Consider the following 12,180-nt stretch of genomic DNA (forward strand, 5'->3'; position numbering starts at 1 on the left):
TGAGGGTAGGAGTTGAAACAGTTTGTGTCCAGGATGTGAGGGGTCTGTAAATATTTTCACAGCCCTCTTTTTGACTCGTGCAGTATACAGGTCCTCAATGGAAAGCAGGTTGGTAGCAATTATTTTTTCTGCAGTTCTAATTATCCTCTGAAGCCTGTGTCTGTCTTGTTGGGTTGCAGAACCAAACCAGACAGTTACAGAGGTGCAGATGACAGGCTCAATAATTCCTCGGTAGAACTGGATCAGCAGCTCCTTGGGCAGTATCCCAATAGAACATAACTGCATTTGCACATGTTTCTGTGTCACACGTGTGTACAAAGAGGCAGAGCCTCAATTGTGCTCCAGTCACCAACTTGCCTGTTTTGCTTCTCCTCTGCAGACACTTCTGGGTGAATTAGTTTTTTGGGGGGCACGTATTAGATTTTTTCAGAGTGGGAGTAAAAACAGCAGGGAATTAAACTTTTGCTTGCCAAGCAAAAAGTTTTACCTCTTAGTTATGGCTCATTTCCCAACCTGGAGTTCACACAGAGACTTATGGTGTGATATATGTTCTGGAATTAATCTTTCAGACAACTGCTGATACTCAAAGATAGGGAGAAAGTAGTTTATGGAGGCATTCCGCATTGCTTGAGCTTACCCATTTTACTTTTAAATCTGTATTTTTATGGAATCCAAATTATTATTGCAAGGAACTGTGTACAACGAAAAGCTTTGTAAATGGGACAATCATACATATTACCTATTGAATAATTAATCCAATGTTAGATACAGGATCCAAAATTCCCTCTTGTAAATAACATACTAGTGCATGAATTACATATTACTAAGAAAATGATTTTCTTTTGCTCAATGAATACCTAAGACATGAATAATTTTGTTGTTTTTAAATAATCTGCTGGGCAATCTGTTTGTAGATATGAAATTCCTTAGTTGCTTAGCTATTTGTTGTATGCCTAACCGCAACTCTGATGTAACTCAAAACAGATACACGGTGTATACCAAATTGAATTTTACATTCACTATAAAGTTCATTTTTATTTATGTATCATATTTGTAAAGCTGCTCAACTCCATAGCAGCTCTGGCTGGTGTACAATATTAAAAACAAATTTACAACCACAATGAAAAAATTATGTAGACCACGTCGATATTAAACAGGAAAAGGGAGCCCTGTATCACATCACCCATTAGGGCCTCATGTCAATCTCTTTCCTGCTTCCATGACTGATAGTATTAAAATCCACTGAAAGAACAGGGATTATCAGGACAGTAAGATACCATCCTGGCTTTGCAAGAGGTCATCCATAAACTATCAACCATGATGCTATCTGTATACTATATCCTAACCTGAAATGAGGCTGAAACAGGCCTGAATAATCTGTTTCCCTCTGAAACTGCCTTCTTAGCAATTCTCCTAAGAAAAGGAAGGTTAGAGTGGGTGAAAATTGCCCACAACTATTGGATCCAGCAACAATCTCTTAAGGGAGAAGCATACCACTAGTGAACTAGGCCATCGTTCTAAAAAAGTGATATTACTGAATGGAATTTGAAGGCAGGACAAGAAGCAATAGATGGAAACTAATCAAAGAGAGATCCTAGAACTAAGGAGAAATATCCTGACAGAACAATTAATCAGTGGAATGACCTGCCTCCAGAAGTTGTTGGTGCTCTGACACTGGGGGTTTAACAAGAAGGTATTTGTCTGAAATGGTATAGGGTTTCCTGCTTGAGTAGGGGGTTGGACGAGAAGACTCCAGTGTGCCTTCCAACTCTGTTATTCTGTTATTTTGAAACAATTACACACCACCAGAAAGAACTTCACAAATCAAGAGGGCAACGACCAAACAAACAGGCAGTCAGGTTAACAGTCCTAGGAGTTTCACATTCAAACACATACCAGGTAACCACCTCATTTGTATTGGCTTAATGATAGTCCAATTCTAAGTGAATCTGAATGATTTTATCTACCAGATGTCTAGCATATTCAAGCCAAGACTTTGCCAAATACCCAATCCAAGTGACAACTAAGACCAAGTGACAACTAAGACATACCAGATCCATAAGAAATCCCAACTTTCTTATGGAACCCATTAGAGTACATTTGTTGCCTGGAGTGTAATAGGTCCTAACCCACTGAATGGATAGGGGGAATGCCAGTAAGCAGTACACTTATCAGAGACTGACTGAACAATGGCAAAGGACTGTTGGCTATGTTCTTCACTACCACATTATATTTATACTTCCAAGATTTTTAATCTCCAACAGCAATGCATATCGTCAAGATGAATGCAATACAGTATCATACCTATAAATGCATTCAGCTGTATCAGAAAGGTAACGAAATGTAGCACAAGACGAAGTTAAAGATTCCTGTAACTTGGACATTCAGTCAACTCTTCTTTCTTTGCATCAATATTATTCTTGTGGCATCAAATCTGATAGTTTCGCAAACTCTCCCCTCTCCTGCCCCACAAACCCCTTCCAGTTTAATGTTTCCACTAGAAACAATAAAAATAGTGTGAAATGTTGACTTCACTCAATGGTCTGGTAAAGGAGCAGTGGCAAGGTAAGTTTTTTCTTATCTCCAATCCTTAAAAAAAACAAATTATTCAAGTAGTTCAAGCCAAAAAGCTACATGCATATACTGTAAGTTTAAATTTCTCATGATACTTTCATGGATGAACTATCATGCTTTGTTGTCATTTGTTGTCATTAGTAAATGATGTTACCTTGGTGGTGTAAGTGTGTCCATCGGAACCACAAACAGAGCTGGCATGCGTCAGAGGGCATGGCTTGCATTTTACTAAATTTGATGATCCAGCCCAATGCCTCTGGGGTAGATTTCCTTTCTTTTGCCGAAGGCTGTGAAAGATATGCAGAAGAGAGATTAGAGACTGAAAATGCCTGTTTGAAGTATCAGGCTCTACATAACCCTACACATATTTTGTGTAGGGTAATGTTCATTTCAAATCCTGGCTCCTCTAAGTACATTTGAAAAAGAATTAAAGAGTAATCTGGTTGCTATCGTTAATGTAGCCACCCCCATGTTATTAATAATGTTTCTGAATGTAACAAGATGAGCTATCTAGACACATCACACAATATTCTATTTAGTATTATCAGGCTGACCTATTGGAGCAAAGATAAGAATTTAATTGTACTGTATGTGTCTAAATATGGATGAAACTCAATTTTATTTTTAATTTTGCTTATTACCATTTCAACAAGAGAGAGAATTGGAAAATATTGGTGGTGTAAGTAGAAGAGGTAGAGTTATACATAAGTTTTTATATCCTGCTAAGATGAAAGGAGACATGGGAATATCTTACATAATATATACCTAATTTGTCTTTATCTGTTATTTATTAATTTGATTTCAATGGTTGTGCATTTACAAAGCAAAAAGGTCCAAAAGCAGCTATCATTATAAAAAAGAAAATAAAAAAATGTTGCATTTAAATAAAAAAAATACTCTGATAGGGACAAATACATTCTGATTATACATTATCAGCGGTTCACACAGCACACTGTCCATCCATAAGGAAAGACCAGGTCTACAAATCTCCCAAAGGTTGGTATATTTAGAGCTACCTGGATCTTTGCTCCAAACAGAACAGAAGGTTAATTGTCTAGCTTATTTACTCCTTTTTCAGCAGAGATGCACAGAACATTTCATTCGTACTTCAGATTTTCCCATGATGTGATCAGGAAGGCAGTTCATGACATGTAGGTAAAAATTTTCTAAACAGGACACTATCTGAGATGTTCCTAGGGCCTGCTTGGAGCTGGAATAGCATGTTTGAGATTTAACAGTAATTTACTTTCAGAAACTGCTCAATGGAACTCATAATGACAGAGAATAGAGGAGGTTCACCTTGGTTGACAGAAGAAATGGAATATTCTAGACTTTTCCAGAATGTTCTGTTCTTATTCTTAATGTTTCATAAATGTAAAAGAAATGTGTGGCTGAGGAACTCCTTTAAACTCTTTTTATTGATAATTTATATAACTTATAAATAATTTATACATATAACTTGCACAAATCTATATCTTGGATTATGTATGAAATGTATTAAATTCCATCATAATCTTGTGCAATTAATTTTCTCCTTTTTCCAGATCTTGAAAAGAGAGTGTCTTTCAGTTGATCATAACTCTTAAAGCCAAGTAGTTTTCTAGGTAGCCATAGGGGAGTGTTAGGTCATTATGTCCTCCTGGAACATCCTTTTACCTTCCCAGTCACACCTAAAAGTTTAGGGGTCCAGGTAGCTCTCCATCTAGCTACTAAAAAGAACTTGCGATGACATGAATGATGAACTGATTGTCAACCCTTAAAAGGCAGTTAAATCAACAGTTACATTAAAATGCAGTAACCAGTGTTACTGGTAAAAAATTCAATTAATCAACTAATCAGTCAAATAAGCCACTATTTTATAATGAAAAATCAACTTTTAAAAAACATTTAAATGAAAAATAATGAGTTAATAATACATCATATAAGATTTGGATTTTCTTTTTTTTTTATTATTTTTTTTTTTAAATTTTTTTCAACAAACAAAAAAGAAAATACATTATTACACCCTTGTGCTATACACACGGGTGTGTGTCACCCTTGTGCTATACACACGGGTCTTCGGATATATCCTCATGATTGCCAAAATCCACGTTCTCGAGGTACAGGTACTGAAGCGTCCAATTTTCCAAGCGCATAGTCCACAAATGGTTTCCAAGTCTTCCAGAAAATATCTTCTTTATACACACCATTTCTAATTTTAATATCACATGTCAGTTTATCATTTAAGGCTAATTTCCACATTTCAGAATTCCACTCTTCTATTCTAAAAATCATATCTAATTTCCAATATCTAGCTATTATAATTCTGCCTATTATAATCATAATTCTAATCAATTCTTTTTCATATTTTGTTAATTCTATTTCCTTAATTACCAACAATAATATAGTTTCCACTCGCAATACGTATTTAAAATCCCCATTTTATTTGCTCCTCGACAGCGGTTGGGGTTAGTACTGTCTATTTTATCTCTGATTAAATTAAAATCCCCAGCCACAATTACTTTCCCTACACTTTCCTTCTCCAAAATTTTTGTTATTTTTTCAAGAAATTCTCTTTGTTTTTCATTCGGTAAATATAAATTAACAAGTGTCACTTTTTCCTCATTAAGATTTCCAACAATTATTACATATCTTCCATCCTCATCCAAAATTACCTGATGTTTTTCAAAATACACCCTATCTGATATCAGTGTTGCAACTCCTCTGGCTTTTGAAGTTCCAAATGCTTTTTCATATATTTGCATACCTTTTATATACATTCTATTTGAATCTTCAGATTTCTGATGGGTTTCTTGTAGAAATAAAATATCTGGTAAATCTCTTTTAATCTTAAATTCCAATCTTCTTCTTTTAATCTAATTCCTGTACCCTTCACATTCCATGACATTATTTTTATAACTCCCATTTAAAATATAAATTTTTAATCCTATCCCCGCATCTTCCTTTCTGTGCCCAAAACCCAACACCAAACTCCCACATAACCAACATTTAACATATAAAAAACAACAAGAAAACCAAAAAAAAACAAAAAACAAGACAAACAACAAAATACAAACAATCTTCTTCCCCCACATCCTCATCAATTTCGCCTCCATAAAGAGAATGGGGAGAGGGACGTGCCAATGTCCGGCCACTTCTTCGGGCTGTCTATTTAAATTCATCACTCAAAAAAGATAATGATGGCTCTCCGCATTCAACTTCATATTTTCCAAGACTCTTATCTGCTTCTTCTCCTACTGTATCCTCACGACTCTTCTTCTGTTCAACCAACACAGGTGATATTTCTTTCCTCTTTAACCCTTTAGAGTCTTGCCTCCAATAGCCCCTTTTTCTTCTTCTGGGGTTGATGTTTCCACGTGTGTTCCACCCATCTGAAGCATTTGATCTTTTATCTCCATTAAATCCTCCATCTCAATCAGTCCAAGCTCCGTAAATATAATAATGCATCTATATCTGGGGTGATTGTACGCATCCTTCCTTTATAAAAAATTTCAATTGTTGTGGTGGCCTCCAATTGTATTTAATTCCATTATCTCTCAAAACTTTTGTAATTGGTTTTAAAAAATCTCCATGCCCTTTCTTCTCTTGATATATCCGGGAAGACTTGAATAGTCTTCCTTCAAACTTCAAAGCATCTCCCATCTCTCTCACCTTGGCCATAATTTCCAGCTTATCACCAAGATTTGCGAACCTGACAAGCACATTCCTGTTAGAACCATTTTGCCTTCTATATCCAATTCTAAAACACTTGCCAGGTCTGCTATTGTGAACGTAAGTTGCGTATCCAAATCATTAATCCATTTCAAAACCCGCTGTTTCAATTTATCCTCCTTTTCTTCTGAAATCCTCTGATAACCAAATTATATTTCCTCATCTCTTCTTCCAAGAGACAAATTCTCTTATCTTGCTGCTCATTTTTATAATATATTTCACCAATTTGCCGATCTACTTTTACCTCATGTACATGGATCTGCTCCATTTCATCTTTAATAATTGTCATTTCCTCTCTTTGCTTTGCAAAATTTTCATTCATCTCTTGTTTCATATTTTTCATTTCCGATGTCATTTCCAGTCTCATATTGTCCATACGCTCTGATAGTCCTGCTATTTTTTCCCCAATTTTATTTAAAGCTGCAGCAAGTTGCTGCGTTTCTGAAAGTTGTTGAGTCATTTTAAATAATCTTAAAAAACTTTTTTCCAAGCTAGTATTTCAAACCAATTTTACAGAGGGTCTTAATGAAGATCAAGGGACGGCAGTCTTTTAATTGAAGCGAAGCGGCTTATTTGCACTCGTTATCTCTCAGTAGCTTGTGACTCATAATCACTCCACAAAGAAACACAGATACCTCCCAGCTTTTAAACAATAATCAGCGCCATTTTTTCTCCATGTCAGCAAAGGAGAAAGAAAAAAAAAGACCAACTTAAACTTCAAAACAAAGTCCTTTTTTTGTTTTCTGTGATATATACAAGCTATTAATTTCCTCTCAAAATAAAAAAAAAATTAAAAAAAATTATCCGCCCAGTGAAATCCTATTGCTGCCAGTCAGTCCAACACAAAAGATCGGTTTCTCTTCAGTTAAATTCTTCTCATTAACAAATTCAGTCTTTAATATTCACTCCTTAGCCTCAGCAATAAAAAATTTTTTTTTAACACAGAACACGATAGTTATAATAGGAAAAGCAAAAGACAACAATTTATTCCAAACTTATCGTGTCTGCCAGTCGGCTCGGTCACCCCCACGCTGTAAAAACTCCTTAATTCAAGCAGTTTCAGATGACCTACCAGTTTTAAATTCAGTCTGCTGGGCTATTAACACTTTCACTTCATGATTTATTAACTTTCATCCAAAACGGTGCGTTCCAAACAGCATAAATCCTCATAAATCTTCATTAATAAGCCCTGTGAAGTGAAGGAAAGGTCCTTACCCCACCACGGTCATGGCCACGCCCCTAAGATTTGGATTTTCCACATATGTTAGGGCAAAAGAGCAAAATTTTGCAAATTCCTTTGACACATATGGAAACTGATATAACTCATAAAGCCATAAAAATGTTTCTCTACTACTTGAATATATAATAATACATGTTTTTATTATATAACTGCAAAACCCCGTACAAAGTGCAAGATCTACTGTTTCAATTTCCAATCATCTACATCAACACATTTGATCTGTTCATGTTTTACCTTGATCTAATCTGTGCCTTGGTAAAGGCATGTAATACATAATAATTTAATTTTTGCTCATATATTTAATTGATAGAATTACAGTTTCTGATGGTGGAAAATTAAGTAATATATAAGGACGTGATGGCTCACGCTGACCTTTTCAGCTGGTAGCCCAGTTCAAGATCTGAGTGCTGTGTGACAGGGTAAGTTCCTGTTACTTGCCCCAGCTTCTGCCATATATGTATGTACACACACACACACACACACACACACACACACACACACACACTCCTTATGATATTGGAATACAGCATTTAACAATGGTTAATATAAACATCATAACAAGCATTTGGAGGGAAAAAAATCTCAGCAATAGCCCTAATACCTCATCAGAGTAATCTAGGATAGACAAATACTTTATTTTAAGGTAGCAGTAAACTATTTTATAATACATTAGAATATACTCAGAGGAAGGTTTTTAAAGCAAAATCACCTTGATTGGTAAGGTCCAAATCATACCTATAAAATTTGCCTAAATAAGTTAACATCGTATCCAGTGGCTGAAATAATCAAAATTCTAGTTTTTTTCTTTGTTCAGTCCAAGCTTTCCTCTATTCCAGCCTTTGTCATAGTGATAAAAAGCACCTTTAGAAGCTTGTGTCCATATATGAAACCATCTCACAATATCATAAGCTGCAGAAAGCACCCACTGCAATTAGAGCCATTTGCCATTTACTCTCTCAGTAGATGACACTAATAATCTTTTTTCTTCATAAACCATTATTAATGATGATGTGACTAACTTTGTGGGATGGATCTTGCCAGAACAAAAAATCAACATCATGTGTTAAATTCCAATCAAAATGATTTGTTGTTCAAGCCATAAACAAAAATCTAGTCAACTACCAGCACTAAATTGATGCTAGGTAAGAGTTAATAGAGTTCAAGCGGGTGCTAGACTTGGATCGCTTGTGGAAATGTAATGATTTCAGGCTGATTCTTGTCTTCACTCCACCTCCCCAGGTTCTGCCCCTTCTTCTACAGATCTAAAGTAAAGGAGTTTAGAGTGAGTTATTTTAAATCATTTTAGAATATATTTTCTCCCTGGAAATACCGATAAGGGATGCTTTTACAAATAATAAAAAAATAAAACCCATATTCTACTTGCAAGAGCATAAGTAGCTTTTCTGCTGAAAAAAAAAGTGTTTACAACCCATTTGTGCAGCTCACACACAGTTCCCAAATCTAACCTGAACATTCGGTTTTTATTCAAACCACAACTTTTTTTCCCTTTACAGTAAATGTTAGCTCCTTTGATCGCAGGGATGGAATGAGTAACAACCACAAAATATAATCAGGTGGTTAAAAAGTCGTACTCTCCAAATACTAGCAGAGCATTTTAGTTTTATGATGGAGTAATCTAGTTTCTTTCGAGGTGGGGGCAGGGAGAGTGTGCGAAAGGCAAGCAGTCAAATGCACCTTTTATCTGCAAGATGTTCCTAATCTCCGATTGCGTTCTTCATGAGTTGATTGAAAAGAAGAAGACTTTTATAGGTAGATCTTTGATAAACTAGTTGCATGTGTGCATACATTGATGTTCATCAGAATATGACCACATGTAGGGAAAATATTTGTTTCCAAACATGATTTAAAACTAGAAAAAACGCAATGGGTAGCCTCATATTAAAGAGATTAAAATCGAGTGCTTCTATCCCTTGAAATCCAGTTGTGAAGGATCCTGGCCCTCTACCTATATTGTCAATATAGGATTGATTGATTCTTACTGTGCACTATCCATCTCTTTCTCAGCATCACAATGGTTGCCATTACTTATATTGTCTGCTACTTATTCTCCAGTCTTTCCTTTAATCCATCATTTTTTATGTTAATGTGGCTCTCTGAATACCCAAGGATAATCAAAGAGGGATATTGTCATAGCATATCCTAGCTGAACCGGCAAGGAAATGAAGCCAAGTTGCGGTCTGGCTGCAGGAAAAGGGAAAACAGGATGAGTGGCACCCTGCTGGGGGACAATTTGCATAGCAGATGCTAATTATTCTGTGTGTGCTTGACTAGATAATCAAAATTTCTGTTTTATTAAGAACAAGTTTTTTTAAAAAAATAATTGAAGTAAAGCAAATGTTTTAGTATCATGGACTACATCCCCCATGCTGTAGGCGTTTTAATCCAAAGAGAAATCAGATGCAGAAATATAGCAAAAACCAGCTACAGTTGTCATACTAGCATGTCCCCTGAGTCTCTTCACCAGAAATGTTTCATAGCCTTCTAGTAGAAATCCATCTAATCTGAAATTAAATATTTAGATTAAGCATTTTTATGTTTCAACACAACCAATCCTGCAGTGCTTGTGGCAGAAGATCAGCTCTTGACTCCCAAGAAGCTTCAGGCTTAAAATAATAACCCATAAAGCATTGACTCAGCTTAAACTTTTGATAGAGCTTTCCTCAGTATTGTACTTTTTCCAGCTGTTAAACATTTTCTTGAGAAGCCATCTCAGTTCACTACCTTTTATCAAGGAAAAATATTGCAAATCTTTTAATTAAAAATGGCATTAATACCCTTTTCAACAAAACTTTCAGAACTGTAACAGCTGATTTAATGCAGCTCGTATTGTAAATGTTTTGTCTTTTCAGCTTGACAAAAATGTGTGCTCATTTTGCCTTTATCTTTCTGACTTGCTCGGTTATAGTAATGTAAGTGCTTTGAGTCAAAGTATGACCTGTCAAATCTGAAACCCAGGGAGAGAAAAGATATTTTTGTTCTTATTATCTTACTTCTGTCTGTCTGAATTTTATCACCTTTTCAGCATTCACCTTATCTTCCTGCTTTAAATTTTAGACTAGATTTTTAGATACCCATTGAAGGTTCCTACATGTTTTAACAAAAACTTAGCATTCAACTTATAGTTGCTCTTGAAAGTAAGCGGTAGTATTATTAGGAACATATGACCGACTAACACATATGACCAACTTGATGCCTTGAGAATGAGATATTGTGTAGCACTGAGATATGCTACACAAGAATCATCGGATTACAAAATGGAACTTGTTTTTTTTTAATTTTCAGTTCCTTAATGAAACCAGAAACTCCGCAGTGATGTCTTCTCCAACTATGTTTCCATTGTCATACTATTTGCCACTACGAGTACAGACTTTCAAATTATATTCAATTAAATGGGGGGAAATGGCTCAAGAATCTAAGAATACCAACAACATTAAGAAGCAAAAAGAGTTCTAACTGTTGAACATCAAAATAAGAAGCCCTGTTCTGAGCTTAAAACATTTCAAGTAGGTCAGAATAACCTGTTTCAAACTCTGCTCAACTGTTTCATATTAATAATGTTTCACATACCTCTACTAAAAATTAAAAGTTTGTAACAGACCTAATAAAAAGACTATATACATTTACAGCAAGTCTAAGGTTATCATAATTACCCAAATCAGACCTGGGTACTTATCTCTGAAGGAGGTGTTTTATGAAGACTTATGAGAGGTAACAATGTTTCCCCATCTTTAGGAAATTTTGAATTTGGACAAGCAATGAGACTCCCACTTTAAATCATGATATAATTCTTATTTAGAACTATGTTGACTTTTGACATTCTTCTCAAGTATCTCTAACATTAAATTGATGCTTATAGGTAATTATTTTAGCACTGGTAAAAAAAGTACTGCTCCAAGTTGTTCTAACTTCCAAACCTCTATCCCTGATGACTCACTAGCTTACTTTTCATACATGACTTATATGTTTGCCTAAGACTATTGTAATGGGATATGGTGGCTCAGTGGCTAGGACGCTGAGCTTGTCGATCGAAAGGTCAGAAGTTCAGCAGTTCGAATCCCTAGTGCTGTGTAACGGGGTGAGCTCCCGTTACTTGTCCCAGCTTCTGCCAACCTAGCAGTTTGAAAGCACGTAAAAAATGCAAGTAGAAAAATAGGGACCACCATTGGTGGGAAGGTAACAGCGTTCCATGCATCTTTGGCATTTAGTCATGCCGGCCACATGACCACGGAGACATCTTCAGACAGCGCTGGCTCTTCGGCTTTGAAACAGAGATGTGCACCGCCCCCTAGAGTCGGGAACGACTAGCACATTGTTATGGAGCTAAGCTATAATATGTTTTGTTTAGATTAGATCTAGTACATTGTGTGAACCCAGACAGTGTGGTTAAAAAATTATTGTTTATGTATGAATCCAAGCAAGAGTAGCTGATACAACAGATCATGATTAACAGTGGTTTAGAGTGACATATTAACTCAGCCACAATCTATGTAATTTACTGGACATAGTTTCAACATTCTATTACATCTCATAAAAGTCTCATAAAAAGACTTTTAAAAAATGAGCAAAACCCTATTTGAACCTAACTGAAATGATTTTGATTATTTCTACCAGTGATTTAATTAATCCTACACATC

The 12,180-nt window shown here is 35.6% G+C and overlaps 1 protein-coding gene across 3 annotated transcripts in view; it reads right to left on the bottom strand.

The window, feature by feature from the left end:
* SPOCK1 (SPARC (osteonectin), cwcv and kazal like domains proteoglycan 1) overlaps positions 1-12,180 on the bottom strand; it is a 617,584-nt gene that overhangs the window by 226,100 nt on the left and 379,304 nt on the right. For all 3 annotated transcript variants that reach the window (XM_058170294.1, XM_058170293.1, XM_058170295.1), the window contains exon 5: positions 2,729-2,861. In XM_058170294.1, coding sequence (XP_058026277.1) covers positions 2,729-2,861 — 133 coding nt within the window. The remainder of the gene's footprint in view (positions 1-2,728; positions 2,862-12,180) is intronic.

This window comes from Ahaetulla prasina, chromosome 2 (assembly GCF_028640845.1).
Source record: "Ahaetulla prasina isolate Xishuangbanna chromosome 2, ASM2864084v1, whole genome shotgun sequence".
Classification (NCBI taxonomy): domain Eukaryota; kingdom Metazoa; phylum Chordata; class Lepidosauria; order Squamata; family Colubridae; genus Ahaetulla; species Ahaetulla prasina.